At 43.3% G+C, this 22,571-nt stretch overlaps 1 protein-coding gene and 1 long non-coding RNA gene across 4 annotated transcripts; one reads left to right on the forward strand and one right to left on the reverse strand.

The window, feature by feature from the left end:
• The first annotated feature begins 326 nt into the window (after positions 1-326).
• LOC106600491 (uncharacterized) lies at positions 327-11,294 on the forward strand. Its single transcript, XR_006769137.1, has 3 exons — positions 327-556; positions 9,853-9,954; positions 11,198-11,294. It is a non-coding gene; the product is annotated as an uncharacterized lncRNA (long non-coding RNA).
• LOC106600489 (sodium/potassium-transporting ATPase subunit alpha-2) lies at positions 1,518-22,515 on the reverse strand. Of its 3 annotated transcripts, XM_014191869.2 has the most exons (25): positions 22,429-22,515; positions 22,172-22,256; positions 20,589-20,666; positions 20,275-20,334; positions 19,116-19,319; positions 16,084-16,197; positions 15,429-15,563; positions 15,152-15,269; positions 14,682-14,950; positions 13,709-13,907; positions 13,209-13,318; positions 12,101-12,235; positions 11,799-11,878; positions 11,585-11,694; positions 11,184-11,359; positions 10,617-10,753; positions 10,314-10,464; positions 9,829-9,997; positions 9,569-9,723; positions 5,731-5,854; positions 4,864-5,009; positions 4,391-4,521; positions 4,026-4,127; positions 3,084-3,175; positions 1,518-2,171 (listed from the first exon to the last, which is right to left on the reverse strand). In XM_014191869.2, the coding sequence occupies exons 1-25, from the start codon at positions 22,476-22,478 to the stop codon at positions 2,143-2,145; spliced, it is 3,159 nt and encodes a 1,052-aa protein (XP_014047344.1). In that variant the 5' UTR covers positions 22,479-22,515; the 3' UTR covers positions 1,518-2,142. The 3 variants fall into 3 exon arrangements, with proteins under 3 accessions (XP_014047344.1, XP_014047345.1, XP_014047346.1); XM_014191870.2 differs by lacking the exon at positions 22,429-22,515 and having other exon boundaries at positions 22,172-22,361; XM_014191871.2 differs by lacking the exons at positions 20,589-20,666; positions 22,172-22,256; positions 22,429-22,515 and having other exon boundaries at positions 16,084-16,269; positions 20,275-20,335.
• Positions 22,516-22,571: the final 56 nt, after the last annotated feature.

Raw genomic sequence — 22,571 nt, forward strand, 5'->3', positions numbered from 1 at the left:
CTGGGTATGATTAGGTGGCCATAATGGTATGAGGGCCAGATTTGGAATTTAGCTGGGATTAACACTCCTACTCTTACAATAAATGCCATGGGATCGTTAGTGACCACAGAGAGTCAGGACACCCATTTTAACGTCCCATCCAAAAGACAGCACTTTACACAGGGCAATGTCCCCAATCACTGCCCTGGGGCATTGAGATTTTGTTTTTACCAGAGGAAATAGTGCCTCCTATTGGCCTTCCACCACAACTCCCTGCAGCATCTGGTCTTCCATCCAGGACCAACCCTGCTTAGCTTCAGAGGCAAATCAACAGTGGGATGCAGGGTGGTATGCTATGGCTGGAAGTGACTTTTTCGTAGCAGGTTAGGAGAATTTACGCAGTGATTAGGAGAATTAATGTAGCAGTTTAGGAGACTGAAGGTAAGGTTAAGAAAGGGGTTAGTGTTAGCAGGTTATGAGAGCATTTCCCCTACGAAAATCACTTCCGGTCGTAGCTGTATCGAAGTGTCGTGAAAAATTTGTCCCCAGGGCGGGTCTGTTCTGCCATTTGGAGAAGGTAATGTTGAAGGGTAGGCCTAATGTAACAATTATTTACAATAAAACTGTTTAAAAGATAGAATCTATCATTTACACAATAACAAAGCTGTCAGCCCACCTGAGTTTTTTAGAAAAAAAGCTGAGGAATGGGCGTGTTGAAATGTAACCACTCAAATTCATAGACCGTTGCAAGGACTGACCATCCATGATATCAAAATGATCGTTTTAACCATGTTTTGAGGCTATATAGTGTGTTTACATTGTGCACAAACATGAGTAAAACAATGTCAATCTTATATTTTGGGTTCTGATGGGGTACGACAGTTGAATTAAGCTCATGAGGCATTTCTAAGTTATATACTTCAAGAATCAACGGCTATAAATTTAAAGGCAGAGGCTACGAATACGGAGTTTTCGCCCCCGCCCCGCCGGAAACGTATTTGTCAAATCAGATCCGAATAAGTTCTGCACACGCATGTAGGCCTACGTTTCTCTCGTTACTCACCCTCTTCTGGACCCTCAACCAATTTGATCGATATGATGATTTAGATCTCAGGTCTCGTATTTATGAACATCTGCGATTTGAACAAACGTTCCAAAAATGTATATGAAGGCTACAACCTTCTCTATCTGTTGTAACAGATATTGCCGTAGCACAAGCATTGCATTGGGGCAAAAACAATTAGCGTTTTGTGTGATGATGTAATCATTATAGTTATGCAGCCATATAGCCAGCAGTCGTGGCTCCCGTTTAGCTAATGATGATGAAAAAATAACATGAACTCGCTATTGACTGCCTGTTTTTGTCTTGCTTGTTTGATATGCGGTGTAGGCTCAGTGGCGACCCGTCATTCAGGGCAGGTGTTCTGAGCCCCACCTGTTCAGCAAAGAAAATACAACAATTCAAGCCCCTTGGGTGCTGCCAACGTTACATTAGAAGTGCACGCCTGATGGGGTAATACAAGAGCAAACAACAACTGCTTTGTGCAGATTCACTTTATTTCATATCGAGATTTTCAGAGCAATTTATTTTTCACAACAACGTTATGATCACCCAAATATTCAGGGTGCATTAGTATGGTACAGGCATGTTGGAACATCTTGTTAGGTTGCCATTTGGATTTGGAAAATCATTCTAGTACAATAATTGTCATCTGGAAAACTCCGAAATGTCAAATCACAATTACAAGTTTATTTGCAGCAAAATTCTCTATGATAGCCAGAATTGTGTACTGATAAACTGATCCATGCAATAATACACCAATTGTCTGGCATAACAAACAAGCACACACTAGCAGGATTTACAGTGGTAATTTAGGCTTATTTTAAAAACTGCAGATGACCACCTGTTGTTAATCACTTTCAAAGACAAAATTCAATTTGAAAGGTATTTTTGTTGTGCACACAAAAGCTATGTTCTTTGCTTAGTTAGACCTTGCATACAAAAATATACCATACTCACTCATTCAGAGGGGTTGGGTTAAATGCAGAAGACACATTTCAGTTGAATGCATTCAGTTGTACAACTGATTAGATATTCCCCTTTCCCCTTTCATTAACACAGATTTACAGAAATTCAAACTAACAATAATAATTTTCTGAATGTTAATAATAAGTCTCCTGTTCCACCCAACCTATAAAACAGAAAGAAAAAGAACAGTCAGACACAATTATGACAATATTAGACAACGTCATTATGTCCCATTATCTCTTCATCTGTGTTTCAATATGAAAAGGCCCTTTTAACTCAGTGACTCGCTGATCCCCAGCACATCAATCTGATTATTAACATGACTAATTAACATGAGCGATTAACTGTCATGATAAATTAACTTTTTTGAATATTTTTGTCTCAGTGACAGACAGCCAGCATCTTCTGTGTCTCTGTGTCCCATATTCTATGTCACGCTAAGTCTTTTTTATCAGTGGTGGGAAAATTACCCAATTGTCATACTTGAGTAAAAGATACCTTAATAAAAAATGATTCAAGCAAAAGTGAAAATCACCCAGTAAAATACTACTTGAGTAAAAGTCTCAAGATATTTAGTTTTAAGTATACTTAAGTATAAAAATAAAAAGTAATTGGTAAAATGTACTTAAATATCAAAAGATAATCATTTCAAATTCCTTATATTAAGCAAACCAGACGGCACCATTTTCTTTTTTTAATGTATTTACAGATAGCCAAGGGCACACTCAGACATCATTTACAAATGAAGCATGTGTGTTTTGTGAGTCTGCCAGATCAGCGGCAGTAGGGATGACCAGGGAGGTTCTCTTGATAAGTGCATGAATTGGACCATTTTCCTGTCCTGCTAAGCATTCAAAATGTAACGAGTACTTTGGGTGCCAGGGAAATTGTATGGAGTAAAAAGTAGTTTAATTTCAATAGGAATGTAGTGAAGTAAAAGTTGTCAGAAATATAAATAGTGAAGCAAAGTACAGATACCCCCCCAAAATGTAGTACTTTAAAGTATTTTTACTTAAGTACTTTACACCACTGCTTTTTTATCACCTATGTGTCACTCTGTTACTCTGTCACCCACCTCCAGGACACCTCCTGATGATGAGCTTGCGGATCTCATCATAGATGAAGATGAGGACACTGTAGGGGAGGGCACAGAACCACCAGGAGACCCTGAAGGAGTGAGTGAGTGAGTGAGTGAGTGAGTGAGTGAGTGAGTGAGTGAGTGAGTGAGAAGTGAGAGAGTGAGAGAGAGAGAGAGAGAGAGAGAGAGAGAGAGAGAGAGAGAGAGAGAGAGAGAGAGAGAGAGAGAGAGAGAGAGAGAGAGAGAGAGAGAGAGAGAGAGAGAGAGAGAGAGAGAGAGAGAGAGAGAGAGAGAGAGAGAGAGAGAGAGAGAGAGTGAGTCAGCGAAACAAGGGAAGGGTGGTTGGTGTAGTTCATTGTAAAATCCAGCCTGGTCTCATAGACTAGACGTAACAAAGTAAACGCAAATCCGGGACAACTTTAGCATTTTAGAAGCTTTGCAACTACTTACTGCTTTTTAGATACTTTGCAATTACTTAGCATGTTAGCTAACCCTTCCCATAACCCTAACCTTAACCCTGTAACCTAACTCCTAACCTTAAAACTAACCTTTACCTTAACATAACATCTAGCTAACGTTAGCCACCTAGCTAACATTAGCCACAAGAAATTGGAATTGGTAACATATTGTACAAATTGCAATTCGTAACATATTGTAAGAAGTCCAGGTTGAAAATCCATGCAGATTCACCCTCCGAATCATTGGGGTGATACGGGGATGTGATGAGGGTGTGACTAAAACATTTGTGGGACATGTTTTGGAGGTGTTGAGGCTGGGGATTATAGAGTGGAGACGTGTGTGGTACATTGTAAAATCCATGTCTATGAGAAAGGTGCGTGTGGGACTTAGTAGTTTTGGGGTAGAATGAAAAACGGGGGTGTTGGGGATAGGATGTCATTGTTTTAGGGTAGGTTGGAGAATATGTTGTCTAGTACTGACTTCAAGGGGTACATGCGGAGGGCGATGTCCATTCCTGGACAGTAGGACAGGAAGGCAGCCAGAGCAGTCTCAGCAAACAAGCCAAAGATCAGGATACGATTCCTGTTAAGGAAATGGAGATGGGAGAGGTGAATACAGGAAAGAGTACGACAAGAAAAGGGGACCACTTAAAAAAAATGACCATATACATAGGCCTTCTACTTATACAAAGTAAAACATCCTGTCTTTCATTTTGTGTGTCCCAAATGGCACCCTATTCCCTATATAGTACACTACTTTTGACCAGAGCCATATGGGCCCTGGTCAAAAGTAGTGCATTATACGGGGATTAGGGTGTCATTTGAGATGCATCCTTTTCCACTTACTTCATGCCCTGCTGGAAGACAGAGTTCCTCCTGGTCTTGCAGATAACCAGATCAGCCCATTGCACCACCACGATGCTCGCAAAGAACGAGGTATGACAGGTGAACTCAATTATCTTTCGCTGCTCATAGGTCTGCAAAAGGAAACACTTCTTACACGTCTTAAACCTGTCGTAGTCAAGAAAAAGAAAAGCTCCAGCACACAGGTCATTTTGATGCTTCCAACAATTTACATCCATTCAGTTGTTGGTAGCATCCAAATTACTGGTGTGCTGAAATTTTTCTTTTTCCACCATAACTACAAATTTTTCTCCATGCACCTGGTAGTACGTCAAGATGTGCAAGTTTACTTAAAAAATAAACTGTTGTAGTAACTTGTGGTGGCTCTGCTTAAAATATAGCTACTGACCGCATGGACCTTTAAACATTCGCTCCAATCTGTATGTGTTATGTGTGTTAAACCCTCTCATTCTCACCCACTGCTGTCCATAGCTATCTTCCACCTCGTTGTTAGCACGGTCATCCCAGTTCAGACGGATGCCAAGGAGGGTCCCTGGCCAGAAACCATTCTCAGCCAGGATCACAAAGTAGGTGAAGAAACCTGCTATGGCCTGGATCATACCTGGAGAGAGAGAGACAAGTCCATCAGCACAATATACACTGAGTGTACAAAACATGACATAGACTGACCAGGTGAATCAAGTGAAATTATGATCCTTTATTGATGTCACTTGTTAAATCCACCTCAATCAGCGTAGATGAAGGGGAGAAGACGGATTAAATAAGGATTTTTAAGCCTTGAGACAATTGAGATTGTGTATGTGTGCCATTTAGAGGGTGATTGGGCAAGACAAAAGGTTTAAGTGCCTTTGAACAGGGTATGGTAGTAGGTGCCAGGGTGCACCGGTTTGAGTGTATCAAGAACTGCAACGCTGCTGGGATTTTCAGACTCAACAGTTTCCTGTGTGTATCAAGAATGGTCCACCACCCAAAAGACATCCAGCCAACTTGACACAACTGTGGGAAGCATTGGAGTCAACATGGGTCAGCATCCCTATGTATCGCTTTCGACATCTTGTAGAGTCCATGCCCTGACGAATTGAGGCTGTTCTCAGGGCAAAAGGGGAGCAACTCAATATTAGGAAGGTGTTCCTAATGTTTTGTACACTCAGTGTAACTTTCAATAACTGCAATGAATAACAGAGGGTAAAAAGGCAATCTCCACGTCTCAAATGGTACCCTATTCACTATCTAGTGCACTATTTTTGACCAGGGCCCATGATAGGGTGCCATTTGGGACACAGACCCATGGATGAGCTTGCAAGTGGAGGAGGTATTCTGACCTATCTGTCCGTAGGCCATGCTGATCAGTCTGTCGTTCACCAGCTTGTCTGTCTTTGGGCACCGGGGCTGACGCTTCATGATGTCACTCTCAGCCGTCTCATAGGCCAATGAGATAGCAGGAACCTGGACCCAGACAGAGAAGGGGGAGGGGGAGAGGAGAGAGGGAGAGAAAGAGACGGAGAGAGAGAGGAGTGTGAGAGAATGTATGACAGACAGAACAATGTGATAAAGCTATACCCAGTAAACAAGCCCACATTGACACGCTTTTAGCCCAATGCGGGCTAAAATATTGGCCCTGTGAAAGGCTGCCCATAATGGGCCGATGCACCTTTGCTAAGAATTTATTTATAATTTATTTGTGACACTTTCAATTCAATGCATGAAGTGCATAATTTACAAGCCTTACAGGTATTTAGGAAATGTGATACATTGCATCAGAAAGACAAGAAAAACTGTTAAGTTTCTCATCTGTCACATATTTAAGTATTTTTACAGATGTCATCATTGGCATTTTACAAGATCACCAATATTTGGGCATCACACAACAGAACCCTTAAACTGTAGTGACACACAGTAACGGCTGCACCAAAATAACTATGTGCAAACCACGCCTCCAAATATTTGCACCGCCTCTAGGTGGGCTTAGTGTGGACTAGCCCGTGCTGGACTTGGTGTGGGCTAGCCCGTGCTGGACTTGGTGTGGGCTAGCCCGTGCTGGACTTGGTGTGGGCTAGCCCGTGCTGGACTTGGTGTGGGCTAGCCCGTGCTGGGCTTGGTGTGGGCTAGCCCGTGCTGGACTTGGTGTGGGCTAGCCCCGTGCTGGGCTTGGTGTGGACTAGCCTGTGCTCGACTTGGTGTGGACTAGCCCGTGATGGGCTTGGTGTGGACTAGCCCGTGCTGGACTTGGTGTGGACTAGCCCGCGCTGGGCTTGGTGTGGGCTAGCCCGTGCTGGACTTGGTGTGGGCTAGCCTGTGCTGGACTTGGTGTGGGCTAGCCCCGTGCTGGGCTTGGTGTGGACTAGCCCGTGCTCGACTTGGTGTGGACTAGCCCGTGATGGGCTTGGTGTGGACTAGCCCGTGCTGGACTTGGTGTGGACTAGCCCGTGCTGGACTTGGTGTGGGCTAGCCCGTGCTGGACTTGGTGTGGACTAGCCCGCGCTGGGCTTGGTGTGGACTAGCCCGCGCTGGACTTGGTGTGGACTAGCCCGTGCTGGGCTTGGTGTGGACTAGCCCGTGCTGGACTTGGTGTGGGCTAGCCCGTGCTGGACTTGGTGTGGGCTAGCCCGTGCTGGGCTTGGTGTGGGCTAGCCCGTGCTGGGCTTGGTGTGGGCTAGCCCGTGCTGGGCTTGGTGTGGGCTAGCCCGTGCTGGACTTGGTGTGGACTAGCCCGTGCTGGGCTTGGTGTGGGCTAGCCCGTGCTGGGCTTGGTGTGTACTAGCTCGCGCTGGGCTTGGTGTGGGCTAGCCGCTGTTGGACTTGGTGTGGACTAGCCCGTGCTGGGCTTGGTATGGGCTAGCCGCTGTTGGACTTGGTGTGAGCTAGCCCGTGCTGGGCTTGGTGTGGGCTAGCCCATGTTTGGCTGGTGTGGGCTTGGTGTAGGCTAGCCCATGCCCACCTTGCCCACTGAATATCCACATGGGGTCATGTTTGCTGGGTAGGTTCTGTAATAAAAAAAGCCCTGACTATTGGTTGAAGGTATTACCAGTAAACAGGGTTGGGGAGTAACGGATTACATGTAAGGGATTACAAAAAAACGGTAACTGTAATCCGTTACGTTACCAGCAAAAATATTGTAATCAGATTACAGATTCTTTTGAAAATCTAGATGATTACTTCAAAGATTACTTTTAAATTGAGAAAGGATGTTTGTGAGAAAAATAGGTATTGACACTTCTCTGTTTTCTCAGTGACATTCAAACCAGCATTGAAAAAAGACACAAGTTTTTGTTCCACCTGAGTGAGTCTGACCACAAGTCAGAGACCACTATGATGACACACCAAATGTATTTGATGGATCGCAGGAAAAGAGCAGGAATAGGCTTTTGTAAGCTATAGTCCAAGCTATGTCGTCCAATGGTGCGACTGCTGTCAGCATCCAAAGATTATCCAATTTGAATAAACTCTTGGAGGTAAGGATGACAGCAGTGGTGTAGTCTACGGCAATACGGATATCACTTATTATTGATATCTACATAGCGCATTGATGTGAATCTCACTGATGCTCTCTCATTTAGCTATTTGCGCCTTACGGATTGTGGTTGTTGTGGATGGCTGTTCACAAATCTAAATGTATTTGAACCCAATAATGGTTGAATTCAAGAAGTTTAAGCTGCCTATCAATCATTGTTTTTGAAACCAGTGGACAGGCAGTGAAAAATGCGCTCTTGCAACAGCTGCATAGTGCGGATCCAGGACTATGGAATAAAAGTGTGGCTTTTATTGCTCAGTATAATAATAATCCATAGGCCTAATGGAAGTATGCTCAAACTCACACACTTTTGAAAGACTTAAAGGGGCTATCTGTAGTTGCTACATCCGTTTTTGGACTTATATATATATATTCTTCAAGAATCAATGGAGATATATATAACTTAGAAATGCCTCATGAGTTTAGTTCAACTGTCATACTCCATGAGAACCCAAAATATAAGCTTGTTTTACTCCACTGTTTGTGAATAATGTAAATGTAAACAAACACTTTATAGACTCATAACATGGTTAAAACAATAGCTCTGTCTATTAATCTGAGAGTGGTTACGTTTCTTCAGGCCCATCCCGCAGCTTTTTACCAAAACAGAGACGGGGCAACTGTTATTGTTTCATCTGTGGATTTGCCCTTTAAACAGCTGCGTAACTTTTGGATTACCCAAACTCAGTAACGTAACCAAGAAATCAAAGTGTCACCAACTAAAAGGTAAACAATAGGCCTATAGCAAATGCAGCATATGGCATTCATTTTCTCACATGTAAATACCACTTTTCAGTAGTGCTCAAAGCATGCCATTCCATGAGCGCAGCATTTATTTTTCAACTTGAATCAATTTAAAAGTAACTGAATGTAATCAGATTACGTTACTGAGTTTGGGTAATCCAAAAGTTACATTGCTGATTACAATTTTGGACATGTAACTGTAATGGATTACATTTAGAAAGTAACCTACCCAACCCTGCCAGTAAGGCAACAACAGGGCAATGTGAGTGAGTTAAGGTGGGAAATGGACTTAGCCCATTGTGAGACCAGAATCCACACAGCAGAGTGGATACAAATCCAGTTTGCTTTAGTGGATTTAGCAGCTTTCATCCTGACCCAGGGCAGGGCAGTGATGAGTAATAGATTGTAAGGTAGTGTATGATCAAGCTAAGAATGGCTGGTTGTGACTGTGAGTGTTAAGGAGTAGAGATATGATGAGTCAACATGGCCAGTCATAGAATCGAGAATTTGCTGAAATAGTTGTAATGTTCTTCAGCAGTCAGTTTGTTTGATCTCTTCTGCTGCTGCTAAATAACATTACAACTATTTCAGTGAGTGTGGGTTTTACTTTCACAGTTTCTATTCCTTTTAAACCCTGCACCCAAAGACTTTTGATGATGAACTATTGAGTCCAGCATGTCAATTCTTAATTCTATGACTGGCCATGTTGGCTCATCATATCTCTTCTCCTTGACACTCACAGTCACAACCAGCAGTAAAACTAATCCTGGACTAAAAAGCACTTTCAATTGAGATTCTACATTGCTTTTTAGTCCAAGACTAAGGATTCATCTGTATCCGGGAAACCACCCCAAGACTATTTCAATGCGGGTTTTCCTTTTCCAGTCAGCATGGCAGGTCCTCACCATGTCAGTTCCCAGGTCGATACAGAGGATGGTGACAGTGCCCAGGGGCAGGGGAATACTGGCAATGATGAAGAGGAGGAAGGGGCTGATCTCTGGAATGTTACTGGTCAGAGTGTAGGCAATGGACTTTTTCAAATTATCAAAGATCAGACGGCCTGTTTGGGATTGAAGAAGAACATATAAATTGATTGACTTACAGTATTTCAATTTTTTCCACTTTCTTTTTTTTCTCTCTTCCTCTTTCTTCCTTCCTTCCTTACCTTCCTCCACTCCTGTGACGATAGAGGCGAAGTTGTCGTCCAGGAGGATCATGTCAGCAGCCTGCTTGGAGACGTCAGACCCAGCAATCCCCATGGCAACCCCGATATCAGCCTTCTTCAGTGCAGGTGAGTCGTTCACTCCGTCCCCAGTAACCGCAACAATTGCCCCCTAGAACAAGAGAACAAAGGATCATGAAATAAGAAACATTTTAGTTGAATAACAGCTGTGAATTGGAGATAAATGCAGCGTTTTCATGTTTTTTTGCCTCTGTCAATTTTGGAGCCATTTTCCCATCAAAAACTTTTCTATGGAATAATAGCCCCCAATATCAAACTCTGAACAGAAGAATAGATTCAGAATTCCTAACTCCAAACCATGCTTCAATTATAGAGTGACTCAAACACACACACACACATAAATACACACACACAAATACACACGCTCGCATTCAAGCATGCACACATGCACACGGATGTCCTTTCACCGTTCTCTGGCAGCCCTCTACGATGATGAGTTTCTGCTGAGGTGAGGTGCGGGCGAACACTATCTCAGTGTGGTTCCTGAGCAGGTCATCCAAGTATTCTGCGCTCATGTCCTTCAGGTCCCCCCCGTGCACCACACAGGCCTTGGCATCCCTGGTAGCGAGACACAGGTACAAGCCGACAGTGAGAAACAACACAAATACACACACACACACACACACGAGCATGCGCAAAGTAACACGCGAGCGCTCACACACAGATGCACACATACAGGCACGCATGCGCGTGCGCACACACACACACACCTGGGGTTGACTTGTCTCAGTGGAATATTCAGCCTTTCAGCAATGTCCTCCACAGTCTCGTTGCCCTCGGAGATGATGCCCACACCTTTAGCGATGGCTTTAGCAGTGATTGGATGGTCGCCTGTCACCATGATAACCTAATAGCACATCATCACAACTATAAGCACACCATATGTCATCGTTACCTGTCACCACATACAACAATCTGTTGTTGTTTTTTGCTCTGTTTTGCTCATTTATAACATTCGTGCCTGTGCTAACTTATACACATTGCCATCTTTTTTGCTTTCTGTTTTTCTCATTTATCATGTCCATGTATGTGTTAACCTATCATTCTGATTGGGTCCAATGAGACAAGTTTGGATGTGTTGGCTGATTGGTTAATTAGTTGTAGGGTTGCAAAATATCAGTAACTTTCCCAAAATTCCCAGGTTTTCCAGAAATCAAGGTAAAAGGTTCCCAGGTTTCCTGCTTATTCCGGGGATGTACCGGGATTTCTGGAAAAGCTGGGAATTTTGGAAAGTTACTGGAATTTTGCGATATTTCTTGGTTGATGATGCCACTCACCTTAATCCCAGCAGAGCGGCACTTCCCCACAGCGTCAGGCACGGCAGCACGGGGAGGGTCAATCATGGACATGAGGCCCACGAAACACAGTCCTTCTGTAGGGAAGTTGACATCTTCACAGTCGAAGGTGAACCCCCGAGGGAACTGGGCCGGAGACAGTGGCAAGTGACAGAACCCTGAGGGAGAGACAACAGACAGAGACTATTTTTTAGATATCAAGGTTCAAATCTGCTTTTGTATTTTATTAAGTTTCTATGACGGGAAAGATGTAGGGAACAGATAGGGAGATACAGATTGAGAGGGGACACATAAAGGAAGGGCACAGACAACGGCCAGGGGGCATGTGTGGTCTTGAGATAGTTGAGCCTCAAATGGCACTCTTTATACTGTACTGTACGTACCTAGAACTCTCTCTCCTAGCCCTCCCAGCTCCATGTAGGCACTCTGGAAAGCTTCGTTCCAGTTGGCATCCATTGGAACCTCCTGACCGTGGATCATGATGGTGCTACACCTAAGAGATGCACAAACACATAGGATTTATTCACCTTTTGCGGTCAATCAGTGAGATATGTATTTACCTATTGAGGGAGACACGGTTTTGATGTAAATAAATACCTGTCCAATATTCTCTCAGGGGCTCCCTTCATAACGAGTAGGTGGCCATTTTCATTGTCTTCATGTTCATGAATGGAAAGCTTTCAGAAGGTGGGTAGAAGATAAAAGCATATATAGTATATAGATGTTTTGCTCTTTTATCATTGCAGTTTTTAGTGATTCTGGTGGTTCAAAAGACTTCTGAATTATGGATTGGGCTGTAGGTCTGTTTGTACAACAATTACTTTTTTTTGTTTATGCAGTTATGTCTATGCTGTATGTTTTGTGTTGTGAATGTCCACGTTGAAGGGGTAATTGTATACCTGGTACTTGTTGGTCGAGTTGAAGGGAATCTCTCCCACCTTGGGGTTTCTGTCTCTCATAGAGCGGACACACCCACAGGAGAGCTCGATACATTTCAACAGAGCAGACTCTGACGCGTCGCCAGCAGTGTCCCTCTACAAAACAACACAACATCAAGCAGTCAGCAGGAGACGGTCTATTCACATTGTCAGAATGGGTTGCTGACTGACAATTGGTTTAGTATGTGACTACCCACATGAAAAAATACTATAGCATACAATGGTATAAATATTATAGTGTTCACTGTAGTGTTTTTGCGGACTTTAATGTAGTATTTACTGTAGTATACTGTAGTATTTACAGTTAACTATAGTATAAATACTGTAGTAAAAGAACTGTAGTATATCCTATAGTAATTAATGTAGTGTTTTTGCAAATTGTAGTATACTGTATTATTTACTGTAGTGTTTTTGTGGGAATTACTTTAGCATTTACAATAATGTTTTTGTTTTATTATCTTTGACAGAGAAGTTGCGGCTTCTCCTTCAGAACACCTACTGTAGAAATACTAAAAGGGCACATTTTCCATAGCCTGTAAGTAGGTAGGGTTGGGGTCTGAACGGATAGTTCAGAGCTTCTGCTCTTTTCTGTAACGTGTAGGGGGCACAATATATGGTCTATATTTGGCATGTAGGTTTCTCACTTATGGGTGGCACAAATTGTGATATGGGGGAGGGCAATGGACAGGGTTTATGCAAATTAAATACTGTAGTATTTACTATAGTTAAAGTGTAGTGTTTTTACAGACTATAGTGTTTTTGCAGACATTACTGTAGTATTTATTATAGTATTCTACAGTATACTATAGAACTATATAGTAAGTACTGTAGTATTAGATAGTAAACTGTAGTATTGCTATTGTAACAGTTTGGAAGAATGGGTTTTGTGTTGTTAGATTCAATGTGTCCAGGAGTGTCTAAATTACACTTAGTCGCATGGGTCATTGGGGCACTTTAAATGGGACGACGGACTCTTACTGTATCAACCATTCCATTCCAGTCATTACTATAAGCCATCCTCCCTTCATCAGCCCCCACCGATATGGGTGTATAGTGGCCATCCCCCTACCTTGAGGATGGGGAAGTTTTCCTGCCCAGCTTTGAACTCAGCGCGATTGCAGAGTCCAGCTACGTGAGACAGAGAGTGCCATGTAGCTGAGCTCTTGTCAAAGGTGGCACCTGAAGGAACACAGGAGATGCTTCAGACTTACAGAGGGATGATTCATTTTATACAGAATTCCCGGATTTTCCAGAAATCCCAATTGGAAGATTCCCAGATTTCCTGTATATTCCATCCTGATTCCGGGAATATTCCAACCGGGATTTCTGGAAAACCTGGGAATATTGGGAAAATACCAGAATTTTGTAACCATAGACAATGTGACTGAGCTGAATTTGTATCTTTTTTCAGTATATTGTATAGCACATAGTATAGTATCTCTATTCCTTTCTAGTATCTCTATTCTAAATTCTTACATAGAAGCTCATTTAACACAGCAGAGAAGCAAACTAATTCAATGGGTCTGGTTGAATGTAGAAGGGACAGATGATGTCTGTGGGTGGTCTCACCAGACTGGTCCTCCGTAGTGTCGGCCTCATGGATCATGTTGTCAAACCACATGTGGGCCACGGTCATGCGGTTCTGGGTCAGGGTCCCTGTCTTGTCGGAACAGATGGTAGAGGTAGAACCCAGGGTCTCCACAGCTTCCAGATTCTTGACCAGGCAGTTCTTCTTGGCCATACGCTTGGCAGTGAGGGTGAGACACACCTGAGAGACAGAGGGGGGGAGGGAGAGTGGGACGGAGGGAGGGAGGGAGGGAGAGAGAAAGAGAGGGGGGGGGGGGTAGAGGAGAGTAAATGGACATTACCGAGTCCTCTTACCCCTATACATATCTACCCCTACCACTCCAGTATCCCCGCATATTGACCCTGGAACTGTCCCTGTATATAGCTCGATTACTTTCTCATGTTCTTCTTGTTTCTTTTTCTCATACATTTTTGTTCTACTTTACCTTATTATATAGGACTATTGGTATTGATTATTGCGTTGTTGGGAAAGAGTTTTCAAGAAAGCCATTTCAGTGTAGTTGCACACGTGACAATAAAACCTGAAACTTGAGTAATGACAGGGTAATGGTCAAAGATGGACAGATGGATGGAAAATCCTACTACAGAGCACACTCTCATAGACTTCCGTGTAAATTATGAGATTTAGCAAGAGATTTGCATGGAGACTTAGAATTATAATTTGGCCCATATACACAATACCAGTCCGTGGCCTTGGGGTGTCTAGCGGTCTAAGCCGCTGCATCTAGCACACATAAATGTACCACTGCCAGTATGGGTTTCAATCCGGCCCACTGCTATTTCACTCACCAACTACAATAGTTGTCGGACTCACAGCGGCGGTCCCTGCGACAGACTAGCGTCTTGTCCAGGGGGGTGTACTTCAACATCAAGCACATCAACCTGCCTCACGCAAGATAGCCTAGGGGCAGTAGCCTATGGGCCAATCTGACTGGGACATTCAAGGCTTACTCACAGTGACGGTGGCCAGCAGACCCTCTGGGACATTGGCCACGATGATGCCGATGAGGAAGATGACAGCCTCCAGCCAGGTGTACCCCAGGATGATGGCCAGGATGAAGAAGGACACCCCCAGGAACACAGCCACGCCCGTGATCAGCTGGATGAAGTGCTCGATCTCCATGTTGATGGGAGTCTGGCCTGTCTCCAGCCCTGAGGCCAGGGTGGCAATACGACCCATCACTGTATGGTCACCGGTACCTACTACTACACCTTGGGCCGTGCCTGAGGGAGGGAGGGAGGGACAAACAATTCATTCATTGAAGATGGATGAGTGGATGGATGAGTGGATGGAATGGGGTAGATAGAGGGAGGAGAAATAGGTCAGGTCTCCCTTGTAAAAGAGGTCTTCAATGAGACTTTCTCGATAAACAGTCAAATCAAAATAAATGAATAAAAAGATGGGGAAGGATTTGTCCTACTGACCCTCCACACAGTTGGTGGAGAAGAAGGCGATGTTTCGAGTCTCCAGGGGGTTTTCATGGGTGAACTCTGTTGTGCGTGTCTGAGGCTCTGACTCCCCAGTCAGAGAAGAGTTATCCACCTTCACACACAGACAGAGGAAAGTTATCCAGTTGGACAGAAATAAATACAGACAGACAGACAGACAGAGAAAGAGAGAGACAGCAACTAAGTAATCCACCTGGACAGATAGTAAGAAAGTGACCCTTGGACTCCCTGGCCTCTCATCTCCTCTCCTCACCTTGCAGCCAGCGGCGGAGACAACTCGGAGGTCGGCAGGGATCCGGTCTCCTCCTTTGATCTCCACCAAGTCTCCCCTCACCAATAGCTCTGCATTGATTGTCATTTTCTCTCCCTCCCTGATCACCAAGGCTTGCTGCCAGGGATGGATAAGAGAGAGGAGAGATGAAAGAGAGAGAGACAAAGGGGAGGTTGAAAGGGGAGAATGAAACTTTTTTAGATAAACGTTCATTGGCAAATCCAAAGTTGGCTCAAATTATTAGTTGTGTTATGTTGGATAAGCTTATTATGCTTCTCAAGTCAGTGTAAGCCCACTCGAGGCACTCAAAGGAAATTAAATTACTTGAAATCGAAGAATATCCAAGGGGATTTAAGCCTATTATAGCCTTCACGCGCTGTTACGATGACCAAGCCATAGCTTGTGTCCCAAATGGCACCCTATTCCCTATATAGTGCATTACTTTTACCAGGGCCCTGGGCGTCAAGAGAAAAAGGGGTAAAAAGAACAATAAAAAATACAAAATAAATAAGTAGTGCACTTTAAAGGGAATAGGACCCTGGTCAACTGTGCACTATAAAGGGAATAGGGCCATCTCATAGGGTGCCATTTGGGACGCCGACAAAGCAATATATTGTGCTGTCTCAGCTCAGCTCACCTGAGGAACCATGTTCTTGAAGGAGTCCATGATGCGGGAGCTCTTGGCCTCTTGGTAGTAAGAGAAACAGCCAGTGATGATGACCACAGCTGACAGAACCACTCCCAGGTACAACTGTTATGGGAGTGGGAGGGAGGAGAGAGGGAGTGAGATAGAGAGAGGGATGGGGTAGAGAGAGGAAGAGGGCTGTATAGAGAGAGAGAGAGAGAGAGAGAGAGAGAGAGAGAGAGAGAGAGAGAGAACAAAATGACCAGATGAAGGTTATTGGTGTTGCACTACAGTATATGGCATACAGTATATCAACATAATTGTGAGTGAAAGTGATGTTGATGATGATGATGGTTGTTTTATTTGTGGTTGTATGTAGTATGTTTGCAACCAGGTTGGCAATGATGATGATGATGATGATAGACAGTGTTAGCTAATAACTGGGCAACTCTATGCAACCATGTTTGCTGACGACACAACTGTTTATGGATCAGGCAATTCTGTAGGGCAGCTTCAAGAGGCTCTTAAAGCTGACATGACCAAAATGTCAAATGGGATAACCCAAAATAAGTGCTAAAAACAAAGAAACCAAGGCAATGCTAATATGTACAAAGGAGAGAAGTAACAAACGACCCTCCTTACAGCTGACATTTGGCGGGACACCCATCGAAGAGGTTTCAGAGACTAGGCTGTTAGGTGTACCGCTAGACAGTCTCTCTTGGTCATCACCTCTGCAACAAAATCATTGGCACTCCTGTATGCTCAGAAGGATTGCGAGATATAAAATAACTCTCACAAGCTCTCATCCATAGTCAAACGAACTACTGCTCTGTCGTCTGGGGTAATGCAAGTGTCGGTGACCTAAAGAGCCTGCTAGTAGCGCAGAATAAGACAGCCAGAATGGTTCTGCAATATGGTTAGGAGAGGCCCTCCATAGAATTGCATACTGCACTCAAATGGCTGACTGTCAAGGAAATGATAGAAAAGAATATACTAACTAGCCCTTTTTCATAAAATTCACCACTCTGAAAGACCAACCACTATATATGATAAACTGGATATAGTCATAGACAAACACTCTCGTAACACACGGAGCAGAACCAAGGCCACGTATAGACCACCAAAACCCAATTTAGAGCTAGTCAAAATAGCTTTTAGTTCCAGGCCAGTAAAATCCTGGAACTCTTTGCCAGAAAATTCCATAAACTTGTCAAATTATTTTAGAAGAATAATTCACAAAGCACATTAAAACTTCTTATGGCTTGAATCCCGTTAGCGGGATCGATATGACGACAGCCAGTGAAAGTGCACGACAGAAAATTCAAAACAACAAAAATCTCATAATTAAAATTTCTCAAACATACAAGTATTATACACCATTTTAAAGATAAGATTCTCCTTAATCTAACCACAGTGTCCGATTTCAAAAAGGCTTTACGGCGAAAGCAAAACATTAGATTATGTTAGGACAGCACCTGAACAAGAAAAACCACAGCCATTTTCCAAGCAAGGAGAGGCGTCACAAAAAACAGAAAGTCAGCTAAAATTAATTACTAACCTTTGATGATCTTCATCAGATGACACTCCCAGGACTCAATGTTACAAAATACATGTATGTTTTGTTCGATAAAGTTTATATTTATATCCATAAACCCCATTTTACATTGGCGCGTGATGTTCAGAAAATGTATTCCCACCAAAACTGCCGGTGAATGAGCACATCAATTTACAAAAATACTCATCATAAACGTTGATAAAATTTACAACAGTTATTGAAAGAATTATAGATATACTACTCCTTAATTTAATGCAACCGCTGTGTCAGATTTTAAAATAGCTTTTCGGCGAAAGCACATTTTTCAATATTCTGAGTACAGAGCTCAGCCATCAAAGCAAGCTATACAGTTACCCGCCAAGTTCTGGAGTCAACTAGTATTATAAATCTTCCCTTACCTTTGCTGATCTTCGTCGGAATGCACTCCCAGGACTCCTACTTCCACAAGAAATTTTCTTTTTGTTCGAAATACTCCATATTTATATCCAAATACCTCCGTTTTGTTTGTACGTTCAGATCACTATCCAAAGGCATAACGCGTGAGCGTAAAACGAGACAAAAAGTCAAATAGTTCCATTACCGTTCGTAGAAACATGTCAAACGATGTTTACAATCAATCCTTAGGGTCTTTTTAACATAAAACGCCGATAATATTCCAACCGGACAATAGCGTATTCATTACAGAAGAAAAAGAATGAGCGGCGCGCCAAACGTGCCCGCGCAGTAAACAACTCACTGGTCTCAGGCAGTCCACTGATTGACTGAGCTCCTATTCTCTGCCCAGTAACAGTAGACGGATGGAACAAGTTTCTAAAGGCTGTTGACAGCCAATTGAAGCCTTAGGAAGTGCAAAATGACCGCGCAGACACTGTAGTTTGAACAGGGATTAGATAGAAAAACTACAAATCACTTCCTGGTTGGATTTTTTTCTCAGGTTTTTGCCTGCCATATGAGTTCTGTTATACTCACAGACATCATTCAAACAGTTTTAGAAACTTCAGAGTGTTTTCTATCCAAATCTACTAATAATATGCATATCTTAGTTTCTGGGAGTGAGTAGGAGGCAGTTTACTCTGGGCACGTCAGTCATCCAAGCGACTCAATACTGCCACCATCCATAAGAAGTTAATGAACAACTACAATGGGTCTAAGAGGTTATTATAATATGTGATGTTGTATTTAAATTCAAATGAATATGTGCACAGGCGGTATGTGGGTGGGTGAGGGTTGTGGGCTTGGCAGGTATAACTCGTAATATGGAAAGAATGGGGATGTGGATCTGTGTTTGTGTTTTTACTTTGCTTTTGTTCTTTTTCTAAATTTGTTTTTTTACATTTCTTAAGGGCTCTTGGAAGACTAGCCCTTGGTGGGCTAAAAGAGATCCTAATAAAATAAAAAGAAATCAGCACAAACAGATCTGGGACCAGGTTGGTCATTGTGTAGTGAACATGACAGATGTTATACAGCCTAGCCTTGAGGCGGTTCTCACATTGTCATTGGCTGGCTCATCTTCAGTGGCCACTTGGATACTGTAGGCCAGGAAGCAGAGGATGGCACCGATCCAGAGGAGCAAGGAGAAGCCCCCAAACAGCTGACGGCAGAACTTCACCCACTCTGGTGTGGTGGGAGGGGGGGTCAGCACGTTGGGCCCCTCCCTGGCCAGCACCTCCAGAGCCTTGGCATTGGTCAAACCCTGGAAGACAATGAATGAATACTTTAATGTCCAATAGGGAAATTTGCTTGGCAATATTACAGGCATTCCTGGCATACAAATAATACATTGCAAGACATACAACACTTTATACAACATGTACCACAGTCACTTAGACAATCACTGTCCGTCAGCCAGCAGACAGACCATCACTACAGAGACTTTGTTTATTATTTATTTAACCTTTATTTAACTAGGCAAGTCAGACAGTCACACTCACAACAACAAAATCAGCTTTTCCATTTCTACGGCCATTTTGGTTGTTGTGTGTAGTGGGGCAGCTAAAGCATGGGATTCTGCCTTTTGTGATAGAGGCACCACATTTCACACACATCTAGGGCATGTCTGAAGAAGGGTGGCAGATAGCCTAGCGGTTAAGAGCGAATCCCCGAGCCAACTAGGTGAAAAATTTGTCAATGTGCCCTTGAGCAAGGCACTTAACCCTAATTGCTCCTGTAAGAGCGTCTGCTAAATGACTAAAATGTCAAATGTAAGAGAAGTATTACAGTGCCAGTATGGTACCATTGCAGATTTTGTTCATCACCCCCTGGTGGCCATTTCTAATATGGCAACTAAACAACCTTTTAGTTCTGTGTGAGATAAAGTCAGTAGGATTAAAGATGAGATAGATAGACATCTCTCCATATGGGACCTATATTACTTCACTGATATTCACTGTAATACCACTGAACACCAGTAATGGAGATATCATGTGGGGGTTCCTATGTGGGACAGGGATGAGAACCCTGTGGACTCAACTTGGACCACATGGACAAACATGGACCAAAGTAACAGTTGGGGGGTTTGTGTGTGTGTAGCACTGACAGGAAGCAGTAGTTATGTAAAGATTAGATCAGGGCTAGGAGATTAAAATGGCTCGGCAGAGCAGAAGGGAAGGCAGCTGTGTGTGTGTGTGTGTGTGTGTGTGTGTGTTTACCCGAGCCAAGTCGACTGTGTAGCGTCTTTCCAGATCTTCTAATGATATCTTGTGATCATCCTGTGAAAGAACAGAATAATCTGATTTACTCAAATAAACCACAACCAGAAGGTCATTATTCAATATGAAAAGTACTGCGCTGAGTTCTTTACACGTGACAGCCTTACTGCGTCCCAAATGGCACCCCTGGTACCCAGGCTAATTTGGTGCACTATTATTGACCAGAGCCCTATGGGTCCTGGTCAAAAGTTGTACACTACATAGGTAATAGGGTGTCATTTGCGACAGAGCCCCAGACAGCCAGTTGCTCTTACCATGGACACCTCCTTCTTGAGCTCATCCAAGTCCCTCTCCTTCTTCTTCTTCTTTCCTCCTCCATTTTCAGCACCACTCTGAGGAATGAGGAGATTATCACATCAAACATAAGCCCTTAACTCAAAACTCCCACATACAGAGGGAGAAGTATATGTAACAGTTTAGCGTCCGTCCCTCTCCTCGCCCCTGCCTGGGCTCGAACCAGGGACCCTCTGCACACATCGACAACAGCCACCCTCGAAGCGTCGTTACCCATCGCTCCACAAAAGCCGCAGCCCTTGCAGAGCAAGGGGAACAACTACTTCAAGGTCTCAGAGCGAGTGACGTCACCGATTGAAATGCTATTAGCGCGCACCACCGCTAACTAGCTAGCCATTTCACATCGGTTACATATACATAAGCATTGCATATAGCATGCTGTAGAAATCAGATATAGATTGAGTTATAGGATCCCTATGGAAGTATATCCATGTTTATATTATATATTCGTGTTCAGAAATATATATTTTTTAAACATTTCACTAATGTATCAGCTGTAACAGTAGGATATCGTTGCTTTGTGTGTTGGTTACTTTGTGAAAATATGGCGATGGAAAGTCTGAGTTGACATTAGTGAGTGTGTTGTTCAGATTGGAACAGTCGCTGTTGAAGAATGCAGCTTCATGGACATCATCTGCTGCTGTCACTCTTTCTTTCCCAGCAGAACGTGTGAACGTGTGAAAGCGACAGAGAGAGAGCGAAAGAATGAGTGTATGAGAGAGCGACACATTGAAAAAGCAATCAAAAAGAGTTTGAGAGTAGAGTGTTGGTGGAGTGCAGGAAATGTGCCCGATTTAGCAATTTCCCCGGTTTCCTCTACTGTATGATACAACAGATAATCACCAACACCTGCTAAAAACAAAGTCAGCTGGAATTTAACAGGTTATACAACTGAAATTCTGTAATATGTGTGAATAGAGATATTGATAATATATTGATGGTATTAGTTATCTAGGCCCTAATCCTACAATCCAATGTGGTCACAAAATGCCTCAACACTACGGCATGTAAAACCGGCGCCCGGCGTCACTGCAGACACTATTAGAAAACCGGCTTAGATTTTCCATGATGTCTGTGGTTGTATGTGACATGTCTAGGGTTGTAAAATTCTGTCAACTTTCCCAAAATGCCCAGGTTTTCTAGATTTCCTGGATGAAAGATTCGTGTAATCATAGAAGAATAAGCAGGAAATTCGGAATCCTCCAACCAGAAATTTTGGGGAAGTTACAGGCATTTTACAACACTAGACATGAGTGTTGGTGTTAGACAATAAATTGACCTAACCCCAACTCAACCATACATATATTCATATGACGACTGTGTATGTGTTTATAAAGCAGAGTTGGGGTCAATTCCATTTCAATTCAGTCAATTCAGGAAGTAAACAAACTCCAATTCCAATTTTCCTCAATGCTTCTGTGTGTGAGACTTTTTTCAATTTCAGTTTACTTTCTGAATTGAAATTTAATTGACCACGACCCTGGTATAAAGGACAGGAAAATACCCCTCTATATGCATGAATAAATAAGTGAAGAGAACTTACCCCTTTCCCCATGCTTGCGGTGTTCCAACTGTAAGTTGAAATGTGAAGGGCAGACCTTTCGTCCTGACAGACAGGGTTCGGATCTCTAACACGTGGAAAAGAAACATATGACTTTTTGGGTGGCTGGGACTGACACCCACCCTCCACTCTCCTTCACCCCTTCCCTCTTGTCTCCTGTAAGGGTAACCTGAACCTCCCCAGCACTAGCGCCCCCCACCCCTGCCCCTGGGTACACAGAGGGGGCTCTGTGGTGTTACCTGCACCTGCTGTCCCCTCTGTCAGGAACAACCCAGAAGAGCACTGTCATAGGCTGGCACCTCTATTGCCACTGAAAACAATAAGAAACAGTGACAACAAACAAACGACAATATTAACCTCACATGTACCATTAATGAAGAAC

Source organism: Salmo salar, chromosome ssa03 (genome assembly GCF_905237065.1).
Source record: "Salmo salar chromosome ssa03, Ssal_v3.1, whole genome shotgun sequence".
NCBI classification, from domain to species: domain Eukaryota; kingdom Metazoa; phylum Chordata; class Actinopteri; order Salmoniformes; family Salmonidae; genus Salmo; species Salmo salar.